Here is a 16790-nt window from a genome sequence, read left to right as displayed (position 1 = left end):
ATTAAAATCTGCTTCTGTACCACTTAAACGTAACTCTCAACATATATACATATATATATATATATATATATATATATATATATATATATATTTATTTATATATATATATATATATATATATATATATATATGCACACACACACACACACACACACACACACACACACACACACATACACACACACACACATATATAAACTACATCACAATATATGTCTACATGTCAAAGCAAATAAATTTAGAATTTGATCTATATCAAGCACTTGGCTGCATCACATAATATACATGAAGTCATATTTCAAGGTCTGTGCCATATAATATGCATGAAAAATAATAAATAATCTTTGAACCAATTATTTCACCATGTGTGTGACTTTAGGGCTGGAAGCACAGGCCTGTGCTTCACATACTGAGTACTGTACATAGTATGATTAGAAACTAAGCTGAGCATTTTTATTGGGTATCATGAAATGAATCCAAGATGTCTCTTGGTGCTATAAGGTCCCTGAATAGTTATTTCAGTGTATTTTCCATCTCATGCACCACAAAACCCTGGTCTGGTAAATGATACAGTAGTAATAGCAACAGCTTTTCTGGATTGTAACTTGGCTTGGGGCTACAGTTTCAGAAGCCAGAAGATCAACTCCAAAAGTTAGTATTGATAAATGTTTTTACCCTAAAGGGTAGCATGGATATTATTCAGGGCGAGGAAGGAGTGAATCTCTCAGCTTGCCTGAGAAACCACTGAGATCTCACAGAAAAACCTATAGACTGTTTCTGGTGATAGCGATGTCTGTTTTCCATTTCCTTTTTACTGTAAATAAAACTGTATACTATATCATAGACAAATGCTACCTGCAGTCCATGAAGCATACAAAACAAACAATCACCCCTCCATATCGAACGTAGCACTATTCTCTTGGGAGACTTTAACTATTATTAACTGGGAAACCTACAGACCACAAATAAGTATGCATGAAGATTCCTGGAATTCACCAATGTCAGCTCTTTAGATGTACTAGTTCTCATCCCATCTAGTCACACAAAAATATTGGACCTGGTTGTCACTAATAGAGACCCTCTATACTCAATACCTACAGTTACCATATAACTGGCCAAATCTGAGCACCATTCAGTAACATCCACCAAGAGGATAAAACCTGATTTATCAAAAAAAACTTCTATTTTTAGAGACTATTCTAAAGCAAACCTACTCCAGTTAACTGATGACCAGATGAAATTTAAACACCCTCCTCACCTAGAAGTCCATATTTCATATGCTGTCACATTTTCAGATAACTTATATGCCTTTCTGAAAGAATGCATTGAGGAATCAGTCATGGTAAGACATAAATACAATAGCAAATTCAGAAATTAATCCTTACGGTAAAACTCTTCCACAAACAAACTGAAGAATAACAAGAGGAAACATATAGCCTATAAGACTAAACATAACATCCAGTCATCTAGAACAGAACATAAAATGATCAACAAAGAACTGAGGAACAAAATCATATGTTCCAAAAGCATGCATGTATTGAAAATTGCCACCTTTGCTAAGCACAACTACAGACCTTTCCTCAGCTATGTCAGAAACCTTACAACTAATGCCTGGCAATGCAGAGAGATAATGTATAATATCAGCACACAGTCATCCCTTAAGGACATATCCAATAGATTAGCTGCCAGATTCAGCTCAAACACTGCCCCATCTCCTCTAAATTTAACAACACATTAATATATCTATACCACCGCTTCTGACTACCACCAAGCAAGACATGAGTGGTTTCTCTCCAATGGCAAAAACACTAGCTCTATGGCTGCTGATAATATATCAGGCTGCCTTCTTGTCAAGAGCAGACACACTACTAAGCCTATTCAATCTCAGAATATGGAGAACTGCTGTAGTCATCCCACTTTTCAAGGATGGACCCACTAGTGATCATGGAAACAATAAACCTTTAAGCCTCAGAAGCCTTATCTGTACACCAATAGAATGAATCATTATGCCTTCAGTAGGAAACCAGTAAAAAACATTTAGTTGGTGTTGCACACAGGCAATGTTGTGGAGTGATGGGAAAATGAGTTCCCTTATGAAAGATCCGCAGATGATGCTTGAGGCAGCTGAAGAGGATATGCCACAGGAAGGCATTCAGGAACTTTCTGTAGAGTGCCTACAGGTAACAGAGTGCAAAGAATGTGCTGTTTAAAAGGAAATGATCTTAGGGAAGAGTTGAATGATTAAATAAAAATGTGATATAAAGGATCTTGAGCAGGAAGGAGTGTATAAATATTTGCAAAATGACAAAGGATTGGCAATAAAATATGAACAAATGTGAATAAAACTCAGTAAGGAATACTTCAGAAGACTAAAACTAATATTGCAAGCCACACTGATAGCTAGGAATAAATTCCAAACTATAAACCTGTTTGCTCTTCTTGTTGTAATTTACAGTTTTTGTATGACTGACTGGCCCCATACAGTTTTGAACCAGCTGGACAGAAAAACAAGAACAATGCTTCATGCCTATCAAGTGATATATATAAAAACTAAAAGTGCACTCCAAGATTATATATTCCATGCTCTGAAGGAGGTATAAGCCTCCTCAAAACTGATTACATGTATAGATCTGCAGTTGTTGAAATGAATACATATCTCCTGACCTCATCAGATACAACCATAGTGAAAGTTTTAAAACATGAGGGTGGTGCAGTGGTGCAGCGGTTAACGTTGTCGCCTCACAGCAAGAGGTTCTGCAGTTCAATTCTCGGCTGGGGTACCTTCTGTGTGGAGTTTGCATGTCCTCCCTGTGTTCATGTGGGTTTCCTCAGGGTACTCCGGTTTCCTCCCACATTCCAAAGACATGCATCTGGAGCATTTCTCCCCGGGCCTCCGCTGAAAACAGGCTCTGTGGAACCTAGTCGGACTTTCCCGGTCAACAAATATTAAATAAAATAAAGAAATTAAATAAATGAGGATATCAAGATGACCGCTCTGCTTAGTTTAGCAGAAGCATTTTGTTGTGAAATGGAAATCAAACCAAAAGTAGACAAAAATCAGACAGCAACTGTTAAGTGCCAAAAAAAAACCAAAAGAAAGAATATAATGAGTAGGACCAAATGAAAAGGAAAGAATTGTAGTAAAGCTATAAATATAACAGCGAGTACAGTGATCTCCTGGAACAACCTCATGTTGATCAGGATTTGCACAGGAATGCTTAAGAACAGGTGAGTTGAAACCAAAGGATGAAAGGTTAATAATGGCATCTGAGGATACTAGACTACACACACATTGATTTACAAAGTCCTTTGGACATGAGGGAGAAGCAGACAAATGCAGGTTCTGTACAAAAAAAAAAACACCTTGTTGCTGGGTGTGATATACTCATGGTAGAGGGCCTGTACAGAAAGTCACAATGATGAGCCAAGACTGTTGCACTAGGCATTATGCAAACACTACAATACAGAAATAGCTGAGAAGCATTGGAGACATGAACCACAAAGCAATATAGGGGAAAGGAAGTGTACATCATATGGGATCACCTATTTCAACACTTCAAAAAATAGATAAGAGAAAACCAGATGTGGTAGTCCATGAAAAAAGACAAAAGTAGTATTGATCATTGAAATTACTACACCAAACAATTACACTATCTCACATACAGAGAGACACACAGTCACAAATTACCAGGATCTGCAGGCAGAAGTATGAGCAGTTCCAATAGTGGTAGGAGCAATGATCTAATAGAAAAAGAATCTAGAATCATGTTTACGTATGGTATTGATATACGTGACTCTGAATTACAGAAGGAATAAGTTCTGGGCACATTGCAGGTGCTGTGAAGAGAACTTTTAGCTAACATCAGAGATTGAAATAATACCAATTTCATGAAATTTAATCATACCCCAACTTAATAATGAGGTCCATTCCCATTAGAAACCCAAAAGATTTGAAGAAATTAAACTGAGAATTTATTAACAAGAAAACAGGCAGTCTGCAAGCTATGCACCCAAGTCATTCTGGGTTGGTTAAAGGCAAATCAAACCTCCTGAACCTTGTGGACTGATATGAACAAGTGACAGTTGCATTAGACTCAGACATATTGGTTCACACTGCCTCCCTAGATCTGGCCAGGGACACTGATACCATCCCACACTATGGCATTATCAACAAGCTAATCAAATTAAATGTAAGCTTCTATGTTACCTGCTGGATAGCAAACTTGCTTACGTCAATATCTCAGTCTATTAATGTTTGAGGTACTCAGTCAGTGAAAATAGCCGTTACCAGTGATGTCATCCAGTGATCAATCCTAACATCACTTCTCTTGAAACTTACTTCTCTGATGTCAAGGTGAACATCAAGAACCTGTGGCTAACTGCAATTTGCTCTCTGAGGTATCATCTTTGTGTTGGTACCGTGTTGGAAACTTCTTGCTGTGATTCAGATGCTGCCACAAATTACAGTATGAGAAAGTTTTAACTGCTGCTGTCATCCTAAAAGTGAGGTAGGCCATGTGTTTCTCCTTCTAAAGCCTGTTACTGGCAAGGTTTGAACAAGTGGCTACTATCACAATGCTCTAAATTGTGTTAACCTGTGAACTAAGTTATCAGATGATGAAAAATTCAGAGCTGTCATAAGTTCATTAGACTTCAAGATTCTCCAAGAGGGCCTAAAATTTACGAACAAGTGGTGCCTTAACCATGACCTTAAACTAAATCGCAAGAAACGCCATATTGTGTCCTTTGGCAAACCTTGGAATCTGGGCTCCGAACACACAGGTGACTATCCTTTGAAAATTAACTCAGCCCCCAGGGACCTGAGCAACTTCACTGATACTGAATTATCCATTGATCATTATGTCTTCACTGTTGTTAGGAAATAATTTTATCTAGCCAGACCAATCACCATACGTATATATTCTAGAACTATGCAAGTGATCTTTTTTTTTCTGTACTCCTTTCTCATTAGGCCCATAACAAAGAATAACACCCTCTTTGATATATACTTAACCCAGCTTGAAATAGTGTAGCATTTCTTCATAAAGACAATCAAGAGCATGTTTGTGACACCCAGATCACCTTAGAGTGCTCTCTCCCTCTCTCTCTTCTGTTTCATTCAAACTATTGACAGGTATTCTGTATCTAGCCTGAAGATCCTAAAAGGATCCTGTCCTATGTGACATCCTGTACATCCGCAAAACAGATAACACATCAAATCCCACTCAAGAGATTTAAACATCCACTTAAAGAAATAGGACCTGATGACAAGATCCTTATCTATCACAGAGAATCTCAATTTTTATAGAATAGACTTCCCCTGGATGGAAAGCAAAGTAGCTCAGTGACCCTCATTAAGAATAATTTGGATGAATAGATGAGCAATCGTACGTATACCCTGGGTCATGTCCCTCAAGCTCTCATTGAAAGGGGTCATAAATATGTGTGCTTACAATATGGGATGTTGTGGCTAGGCCACAAAAATTCCATCAGATCAGAAGCCTAGTATAAACCAATGAACCTGTGGTCTACCTTGCTCAGTTGTTACACCATGAACCCCATTCATCAGGAAAATGATGGTGAACTTCAGAATGACACAGGAAGTATAGCCTGTTGTAAAGCATGCTATTCACTTACTTTAGCAGAAGAAAAACATACAAATCCTAGCACCCATGGCAGGATGGACATGTCACTGAACCAAGCCATTGGTCACTACCACCACTACCATCACCATCAATTCTTGCTATCTTGCTTACAGGAAAACCTTAGTTTTTCCAAGGTAACTCTGGTAAGCAGTTTCCATGCAATGATAAAGAATATGTCATACAACCTGACCAGTATACATGTGGGGAATAGCAATCAAACAAACAGGAGAGGAAAATACCATAAGTCTGCAAGAAATAGAAAATAATTACAGTTTCTGCAACTCACAGATATGATAACAAAAAACAATATAGTCACCTGAGGTCCTGTAGGTCCAGGGATGCCATGTTCACCAGGAACACCCTGTGGTCCCTGTTAAAAAAAGTCAATGAAACAGAGCGTCATCATACTTTAATAGGTCGTGATCTGCTAGTCCATTACTAAATGAACTTCAGAAAAATCATACATACAAAGGCAGCAGGTTGAAAGCATTATACAATTACATCAATTCTCTTCTGGATTTGTATGGTCATGCTTATTGTGAAACTTCTATATGATGACATATAGAGAGTAAAATGGTTAGTGTCGAGGAGAACAGGAGTGGAATGCAAAGAAATAAATGGTTCTTTTCATGCCTTCTCTGAAGCAGTCTGGAAAGGATAGAAGATTCTACCTGCATGTGTTGTATATGTTAACTTTGTTTCTGTATCAGTAAGCATGAATCATTTTACTGATGGTGTGCATTTTATTTCAGAGAAGTTCTTAACAATGAGGAAAAACATGAGATACAATTTTGGTCATGTTCCAGTCTCATCTAAAGATATTAGTATGGAGGTCATGAACAAACAAGCAAATATTACATTTATTAATCACAAAAACAGAAAAAAAAATAATGTTCAAGCGTTTTTTTTTTTTTTTTTTTTTGCATTTTTTTTTTATTTCTTTCCTGGCAGAATTCCAGGTTTATATCAAGATAAGAAGTAACATGCTGCATTTTGCCAGTTTCAAACATATATTTAAAGTTATATTTTCCCATGCTGTTTATAAGTGCTTATTGATATTTCAAGCAGTTGTTCACTATAAATTGCACAGTATATGCTACTTAGGGCAGGCCATTTGGGGTTTGTTGAAAGGATATCCTGCCTCCTGAACCTTGGATTATGTGAAACATTTAATTGAAATTCCTGTTTTTACACACCTGCAGTTTTGAAAAGACTAAAGTGAGTGTGAATTTATTTCATTTTTGTTTTACTTATTTTATTCATGCTTTTCTTGACTGGGTTAGTCCCACCAGACCAGAGATTTCTTTTCAGGGGAGACCTGAGGTGAAATTTTTAAATGGTAGGCGGAATTTGGCCAGGGCACCCTTCTCTGTTTTAGGGTATGCACATCACTCATGTTCCTAGAAGAGAAGGGGCTGAGAGGAATTCCATGAAGCAGGAAAGATGAGTGAGGGTCTGCTTATGAATTTGTCACATACATGGATAAGAAGAGAGAAACTCTGAACTCAGCAGGAAAAGTGAGGAAAAGGAAATGTGGAATTACACATGAAGAACATTTGGCTGTTTCAGACCATTTGGAGTTGCAGCAAGAAATGGTAATAACAGAATGGAGGTTAAGGAAATTATTCATCTTAAACAAACTACAACCGAAGGAGGAAACTGATGCAGAATAAGGAAGTCCCAAGACTGGAAAAACTCCCTTATCAGCCTCAACAAAAGGTTGAGATCCCTCACCAAATCTTCTAAAGCTAGCTATGAAAACAGAATTGCAGCAGATAGTAAGGACAACCACAAGGCTTTCTATAGTTATGTAAATAATCTACACAACAATACCCAGATTTGCTCTGAGCTACTGCACAATGGTACCTCCTATATCGAGCCAACAAATATTGCCAATATACTGGCCGACAGATTCAGTGCTAACTTTACCCCTCCCCCCCAAAGGACCAATCACAATACCAGTAGATTGCCAGGTACCCAGTACTACTGCTGCATAGGTTAAAACAGCACTGTCCAAGGCCAAGAATACAGCTTCTATGGGACCTGACAATATCCCTGGCTGTATTCTACATGAAATACAGAGTGAATTAGCACCTCACCTGTATGCCCTGTTCAATCACAGCCTCACCTCAGGCTTTGTCCCTACTGAATGGTGTACTGCCACAGTCATCCCTCTCCACAAAGGAGGAGTGACTACAGACCCCGGGAATTATCACCCCATTAGCCAGATGAGTCTGATATACAAAGCTATGGAATGCATCATAATGAACCTAATAAACAAGGATATAAGGAATCTCCAAACTCTGGATCCTACACAGTTTGGTTTTGTGAAGAGTATATCATGCCTGCTCAACTTGGTTGACTTCTTTGAGTCAGTCACCAGAACTGTGGATGAAGGCAAGGTGGTTCATACAGCCTACCTTGATCTGGCCAAGGCCTTTGATACCATTCCCCACTCAGGAATCATAGAAAACCTCACTAAGCTAGGCATCAACCCCTATATCACTAGGTATGTTGCAAATTGGCTCACAGATACAACCCACAGTGTGAAAGTAGCTGACTCTAAGTCAGACTGTCAACCAGTCATGAGTGGAGTCCCACAGGATTCGGTCCTGGGTCCTCTCCTGTTTGGTATCTACTTCTCTGAAGTCCAGGCCAACACGAAGGGACTCTGACTGATAAAGTTCGCAGACGATTGCAAGTTGGGAGCTATTATTAACTCCTCAAGTGATGTTGACATCCTACAGAAAGGCCTCGAAGAGACCAACGACCGGTGTCAGAACCATGGCCTTAAGCTCAATGCCAAAAAATGTCATAATCCCGCTTGGGAAAAACCCAGTTCTCTTGAATTACCACATCGATTGTAGTCCACTGAACACAGAAGGTGTTATAAGAGATCTGGGAACAAAGGTTGACAGCAACGTCTCTTTTGACCACCACACTGCCACTGTGGTCAGAAAGTCCTTCTATGTGACACATTTCATTACTAAGGGTTTTGCATCCTGGAAGAAAGAGGTCATTGTCTCCCTCTACTCTTCCCACATTAGGCTACTCATCAAGTACAATGCCCTATTTGGCATGTATCTCACTGGACACCTGCAACAACTGGAGAGGCCAAAAAAGTACTTTACAAAGAGGATCCCAGGCCTTAAACACTTGTCCTATATGGACATACTCCAAAAACTCCAACTAGTGTCTGTCTCATATCACCTACTTAGAGGCGATCTCTGCTTGACTTACAAAGCCATGTCTGACCCAGCTCTGTTAGAAATGCTTCATCTAAAGAAACCCAATCCGTCCACACTACATGCTCCAGAGACCTCAACCTCATTACCACAATCAAGAGAACATGCTGGAGGGACAGGTTCATAACCCAGAGACTGCCCATGCTATGGAATAGACTTCCCATACATATTCAGAAGAACACTTCACTGGCCCGCTTCAAGAGAAATCTTGATGAGTGGATGGGAAATAGAAAATTCACCCCAGGGATCACTCCAGTGGCTTTACTCGACAGAGGCACTAGGAACAAAGGTCAGGTGGCACGATGCCAGGGTACTTCTATGGGCAAGGCTTGTAAAAGCTCCAGTACACACCTATGAACCTATGAGCCTATACTAGAACAGGAAATTCCAGGACAGGAGCTGTCAGTGTCATGGGAAGAAATGCAGATCATGTATCTGGAGAGAAGAAAGAGGGAGAAAATGGTGTGTTGGATTTAAATAGGGACAGAGACGGTGGGGGAAATACACAAACACAAACAAGAGGAGTTATACTGGGCAGTAGTCAGAAGGGCAAGATGAAACAGAAGACTTCAATTAATTAAATATGGAAGAAAAAATACTTACAGTAATAAGTAGCAAAAACAACTGTGTAATTGATTTTGCATAAGGGACAACAGAATTATGCCTATAGACTCTAATGCATGTTATTTAGGCAAGGAGGCATTTTGTGATGTTATGGATGAAACAGACTCATTACTGGAAACATTTCTATATTGCTGTGAAAAGAAAAAGAATGTATTTCCATAGAATGAATATGTGTTTTGGGAGCAAGGGACTAAATTAAAGAAAATACATGTTTACAAATTAAGTTCATAGATGTAATATGTCAAAGTGTATGCAAAAAAGAAGGGTTACTGTTGGTAATGTTATTAAAATGAAAGATGATAAATATTATTTGGAATGAGAATGGAATGTAGAAATTAAACTAGAAAAGGAAAATAATTCTAGTGTACATCTTTCAAGTGTGCTAGATGTAATAGGATTCAGATGGACCTTAAGATATGTGTTGCAACCCAAAACGTATTATTTTTGTGAGGACTTATCTCATTTAATTAATGAATGTGACAAAGTCAGATGCAATCAATGTGGGAAAAGGTACATACAGCAAATAAGTATAAAACAGAATGCAGCATATGTGAAACAAAAGGTGACTTTTGGACTGATAGTAAGAACAGCTAGGATAAAACTAACATGGAAAAGCAGATCGAGAAAGTATTGCATTTACAGAATAAATAAAAAGGTGACTTCAGGATCGATAGTAAGAAGTGCTAGGATAAAATTAACACGGTACAGCAGACTGAAAAATGTATTGCCTTTACAGAATAAACTAATACACAAAATGTGAAAGAAAAGGAATCATCTGAAGAAGGCAGTGAACAAATAACAGAAGGCTACTTTCAAGAAAATGATGACATTCAGATTGCATCTGACTTTGTCACATTCATTAATTAAATGAGATAAGTCCTCACAAAAATAATACGTTTTGGGTTGCAACACATATCTTAAGGTCTTAGAAGATGTAAATATTAACTGGGCCTCCATCCAGTCCCTAACAAATCCTCTTAACATCAACCTATATAACTTTACCCAACTAATCAATACCATAACACACCCATCAAAAGACCCCTCCTGTGGCACCATCCTTGACTGGATTCTAGTATCACATCCCCACTATTTTTCAGATAGCGGTACTCTTCCTGACCCTCTTAGTGATCATCTGCCCACTTTTACTCATCGACTCCCCTGTATCTCATACCATTCCCACAACTACATTACTACTCGTAACGACAAAAGCTTCAACCCATCAATCTTTGTAGATTCCTTGAAAGCAATTAATTGGAACAATCTAAAGACACTTCCATTAGAAGAAGCAGTTGCTCACTTTAACTCCACTTTCTTAAGAATACTTGATTCCAATGCCCCTCTACGAACAAAAAGAATCAAAACAAATTCAGCCCCCTGGCTAACCAAAACCACACTAGCAACTATGCGCCTTAGAGACAAAGCCTGGGGACTCTATCTGAGAACTAAGACCCCAGAACATCATATTGCATTCAAAACCCTTCGAAATAAAGTAAAAAAGCTAATAACCTCAGATAGACAAAAATACTTCTTCACACTCCAAAACAATAATAAAACCAACCCTCAAAGATTTTGGAAGGGGATATCCACCCTCCTTAACCCCAGCAAACCTCACACCCCAACCCCAGACCCAAACAGTCCCGACTTAGATTTAGCTACACAGTTTAACTTCTTTTTCATCGACTCCATTAGCAAACTCACCTCCTCCTTCACATGCCCCACCTCTCTATCTAATACACCCCCTCCCTCTCCCACCCACAACCCTATCCCCAATTCCACCTCACACTGCCTATCTTCCACCTTATCCACTACTCCAACTGCTTCATCATTCTCACCCCCCTCAAACTCTCTCTCTCCACATTCCTCTCTATTCTCACTAAAACCTACACCCACTTCCACTATAAAGAAACTTCTTCAGAAACTGAAGCCTTGCACTAATGCCCCTGACACCATTCCCTCCTACTTCCTAAGCATAGCTGCAGATGCTATTGCTTATCCCATCAGCATTCTAATCAACTGCTCTATTCATGAATGCACTGTGCCCCAACTGTGGAAGCAAGCATTCATCATCCCTCTACACAAAGGAGACAACAATTGTAGCATCAACAACTTTCGTCCTATTGCTATCCTGTCCCCTATTTCTAAACTTCTGGAAAAGTGTGTCCACCTTCAACTCTTGCCACATCTCTTAGACAACAACCTTATAACTCCTACACAGCATGGATTCAGGCCAAACCACAGCACTATGACAGCCCTCTTATCCTTCCTTGAGACTGTTAACACAGCACGTGATTCCGGCCACATTGTCTCTACCCTACTACTTGACCTCTCCAAGGCCTTCGACACTATCTCACACAATCTGCTCTTAACCAAACTGTCAAAACTTAACCTCTCTCCTTCTTCCATAAATTGGTTCTCTAGCTATATATCAAATAGAAACCAAGCTGCAATATGGAAAAAGGCCACTTCCCCTTCCCTTAGTACCCCCACTGGAGTTCCTCAAGGATCTATTCTTGGTCCCCTCTTCTTTAATATATTTATAAACGATTTCCACAAATCAATTCCTTTTGCAAACATCATCCAATATGCAGATGATTCTACCATTATCTGCTCTGCCACCTCCTCCTCTCAGCTCCAAACACTTACCCAGGAAGCTTTTTCAATTACCGAACAGTGGATGAAAATAAATCACTTGGCACTTAATGCCTCCAAAACAAAACTTATGGTATTTACCCCCTCCAAATCCACTTCCTTCAATATAAACTCTTTCTCAATTACCAGCCAAAATAACCTACCCCTTGAACTAGTGACTGAAACTAAGCTACTAGGTGTACAAATTGATAATAGGCTTAGCTACAACTCCCATCTACAACTAAATATTAAAAAAACTCATCAAAAACTAGTATGCTCTACCGTCAGAATCAGTACCTTACAAGCTCCTCCAAAATCACACTCGCTTCCTCTTTTCTCATCCCCTCCCTTCTCTATGGGGCCCCACTACTGACCAATCTTCAGTCCTCTCTAAAAAAACAGCTTTCCTCCTGCTATAATAAAATCGCCAAATTCGCAAATGGACACAGGTCTTCCACCCACCACTGTTCCTCTCTCCAAACCCTAAACTGGCTTGAACTACCTAATCATCTCACTTATATACAGCTGACTTTAGCTCACAATCTCATTCTTAGTCCTTCTCTTTGTCCCTCCCTGTCTTCTGCCTTCAAAATGCACCCACCAAATAGAGTATTAAGGTCTAACAATCAAAACCTATTAGAAGTCCATAAACCATCTCATCCCCCAGGTAAACACTTACTATCCTTCAACCTTGCCTGCCTCTGGAACTCACTCCCACCATCCATTCGTACCACCTCTAACCGGTACACGTTCAAAAACACTCTCCATACATACCTGAGGTCCCAATGGGATTGCTCTTGCTCCCTCCCCTCATAAATTTATTATATCTCACCATCCTTTACACTTTTGATACGTATCTCTACCTAACAAACCTAATGTTCCTTCAGTATATCTACTCTGTAAGGTTATTTGATGTCTGCTTGAATAACTCCTCTAAATGTATATCACATTACTCTTTCTATTTTCTTACCTCTCATTTATCCTCATCATACTGTATTGATTTGAATGCTTTTGAATTGTGAGCTTAAATGTTTTATGTTTTATTCTGTACAATCTTTTTGTAATTTTTGTAATTTTTGTATGCACCTAATTTTGTCTGTATTGGAGCTTTTCTCCCCAGAACTCCATTGAAAACGGGTTCTTCTGGCCCAATGGACTATCCTGGTAAACCAACTGCAAATAAATAAATAAATAAGAGGAAGAAATAGATATATAAATATGTTTGATTTGTCAGGGAATGATCACTCAGGAAGAAGTGTAAGGGAACAGACAAGGTAAGAAAAACTCAGCAAGAAAATAGTGAAAGTAAAAAAGAGAAATATTAGCAATATTCCTCCCAGAGTTTAAATGAACGGTAAAGAGTAATATATGGTTAGTATCACTGAATGGATAGCAGCATTTAAAATACAGTCACGGAAATAAGTATGTCTGAATAGTATAGTAAGTTGGATGTGCAGGTGATTATTTTTTTGCATGATACAAAATTTATTACAGACTTGGACAGAGAAATTATGGGGAAGTAAAATTTTTATGGAATTTGGGACAGAAGAATATTTCTGGAATTGCATTTCTTTTCAGGAGTAAAGTAAAAAAAATCAGATATTTGGTTAATAGGTGCAGGTACGACAACTGTGGTAAATATTAAGTAGAGAATAGAACAATTTAGATTAATAGGTGCACATACATAGATACGAGTAAGAAAAAAAAACAGCTATTTTAAGAATTAAAACTATCTGTGAAAGTGAGTGTGACAAAAATAATAGTAATAATAATAATAGGATATTTCAATTGTAATGTAAGGGGTATAAAGAAACAGAAAGGGCAGAATGTTAAAAAACAATAAGAACGTTATGAGATGGAAAGACTAATGTTTTAAAGTCAATTATAAAAACTAATGATTTCAGAAGGTGATTCATAGGTTAGTACTAAGTTAACTGCCCTTGCGAGCCATTTTAAGCCTAGCCAATTATCCCTTGTGAGACTCAAACCCTGCACTTTGTGTTTGTAAGACAAACACCTTAACCGTTAGGCCACCCTCCCAACCCTTTATGTTTTTGTGATTAATCCCTTGTGATTATGTTTTATACTGGAAGATACATAGTATCAGGTTTCTTGGTTCACGTAGCTTTGTGGATAGAAATGTGCTAGAATGAAAGTATATTAAGAAAAGGGAAGGGTGTTAAAAGATTGATGGAAAATCTTGAATGTAAAAAATAATAAACAAGATGGAACATTTATGGGAAGGCTACATATCTATAGCATATTTCTTGGATGTTTGGACAGATTGGTGGTAAGAACAGTTAAGTGTGTCTCTCTAAAGATGTATATGGCTGGGAAACAGGTTTCTTGGTTCACGTAGCTTTGTGGATAGAAATGTGCTAGAATGAAAGTATATTAAGAAAAGGGAAGGGTGTTAAAAGATTGATGGAAAATCTTGAATGTAAAAAATTAACAAACAAGATGGAACATTTATGGGAAGGCTACATATCTATAGTATATTTCTTGGATGCTTGGACAGATTGGTGGTAAGAACAGTTAAGTGTGTCTCTCTAAAGATGTATATGGCTGGGAAACATGGTCCCTCTGAGTGCTTCCCTAGCATTGTTCCTTTGTTATGTTTTTTAGAAATTAAATACATAAACAACAGAAAGACTTAACTGAAGAAATAAGAAAAATGAAAATGTTATAAAAAATATTAAGACTGTCATTTCAGAAGTGTATTTGATTAATTTATTTATAACTGGGAAACGGCATATTTAGCAAATGTCTATATGGTTCAAAATAATAAGGAAGTGGAGGATTACAGTCAGTCTTCAGTGTTATTTGGGTTCCAGGTTAATTGCAGTTAAAATGAGGTCCATGTTTAATTCATCCAATAGTACATGCTGCAACTATGCATTTTATGGGATCTAGAGCTGTTGAAAGGATGAAAAAGTTGCTGTAATTGTGCATTTGTTGTTAAGAAAAATAAACAATATTTTGAAAAGATGGAAAAGCAGGAAAAAAAGTATCGTAAATGAGGAGGAGAAAGAATAGAATAAAATATTTTTATGCAGGTGATGTATACAAAATATAGAAAAAAATCCAGAAAGGAACAGTATGGCTATATGCTTAAATTGTTTTATTGTGTGAATCCGTGGGAAAATTACAATGGAAGTAATACTGATGCCATCCATAATGTGTCACAATTGTCTAACAATAAATTATCAGTGAAGTAAAGTATGTTTTATAGAATAATAACAAACATATTAAGATGTCTTGTATGGAAATAAAAACACCAGATCATGATTTTCTGTTATGAGAGAGTGTTAAAAAGGTGTGAGAAACATTATGAGAAGAAAAGAGGCTGGAAATATAAACAGCATTGAACAAAATGATATGAATATGATATTGTATGGATATTAAAGACAAAAATATGGAAAACAAATTGAAAACTAGGTGGGATGTTTTGGGGATACCTGGGAAATTTGTAATGCAAGAACAAATGAAGTTTAATTTAGTAAGAAATGGATCTCATCGAAATTTCTAAGAAAAATAAGAATTCTGTCGTAGATGATAGAATGGAGGGTGAACTGAAGAAACCTATTATGTATATAATGCGTTTATGTTTAAAAAAATGTTTTTATATGCTGTTTAAAGAAGGATGACAAAGAAATGTTTTTGAAGGAAAACATGTAGATAAAGGCCCCCAAAGATTTTTGAAAAATGCCGGGAGATCTTTTACATTTATCTATGCTACCACCAACTCAGGCAAATAGAATCATGATTTAACAACTCATCTAAAGCATGGCATACTGAGGAATGCAGCATCCCCTTGCATTGCAGTGTAACATTAGTACTGGAAATGAAATCTAAGCTCCTGAGGTGGGAATAGAACCCACAATTTTATGAGCTTACAGTACCAAATGCAAGAGCAATATCTGTTGAGCCACTGACATTGTGAACTAAACTGTAAGGATGTTTATACCAAGAAATGTTTATTGTGATTATTATTATATTATTGTGATTTTTATGACAATATTAAAGTACAGTCTACTGAATTTTGTAATTTACAGCAGTCATACTTACACTCAAAGCAAACTAAGATTCACTCCAGTAAAGCAGTTAACATGCAAATCATTTGTGCTGTATATAAAATGAACCAAAGCTATGTTGTCATTCTGTCACCAATAAACAATATGCCCCTGTAAAAGATTACTTACTGCCACTCCAGTATCGCCCTTTTCTCCTTTATCACCCTTCTGTCCAGGTTCTCCCTAAAGCGGTGCAAGGAAAAATCCATTTATTAATAACTCAAGGCTTAAGTCAGTATAAAAGCATGCTTGAACTCAAAAACTGTGCTATAGAACACTAAGAATTCCAAATCAAACTTTTATATATGGTGTTTCATCTGAAATATACAGGTTGTGAATTACTTACAGATTCAACAAATTGTTTTATTAATATAAATACGATCATCATTCAAACTTCATGAAAAAAAGATGAATTTCTTATATAGGGTTTTATACAGTCATATGAGTAACCAACAATAAACTGCAAACATAAAGGTAGGCCTCACAAGTCATTCTGACCAAAAATGTGTCTTCTTGTTTTTCATTCAGATGTGGAACTTTTACTAAAAGTATCATAATATAGATATTTCAATGGT

At 37.5% G+C, this 16790-nt stretch overlaps 1 protein-coding gene across 1 annotated transcript in view; it reads right to left on the bottom strand.

Annotated features, from left to right (window-relative positions):
* Positions 1-16790, bottom strand: part of COL22A1 (collagen type XXII alpha 1 chain) — a 2341282-nt gene that overhangs the window by 702751 nt on the left and 1621741 nt on the right. Inside the window, exons 32-33 of the mRNA XM_044067281.1 lie at positions 16345-16398; positions 5962-6015 (exon numbers count right to left, since the gene is read on the bottom strand). Of these exons, the coding sequence (XP_043923216.1) occupies positions 5962-6015; positions 16345-16398 (108 nt within the window). The remainder of the gene's footprint in view (positions 1-5961; positions 6016-16344; positions 16399-16790) is intronic.

Source organism: Protopterus annectens, chromosome 3.part1, assembly GCF_019279795.1.
Source record: "Protopterus annectens isolate FY-2018-M chromosome 3.part1, PAN1.0, whole genome shotgun sequence".
In the NCBI taxonomy this organism is placed as follows: domain Eukaryota; kingdom Metazoa; phylum Chordata; order Ceratodontiformes; family Protopteridae; genus Protopterus; species Protopterus annectens.
Note: the sequence above shows the minus strand (reverse complement) of the source record. Positions and strands in the feature narration are given on the sequence as shown.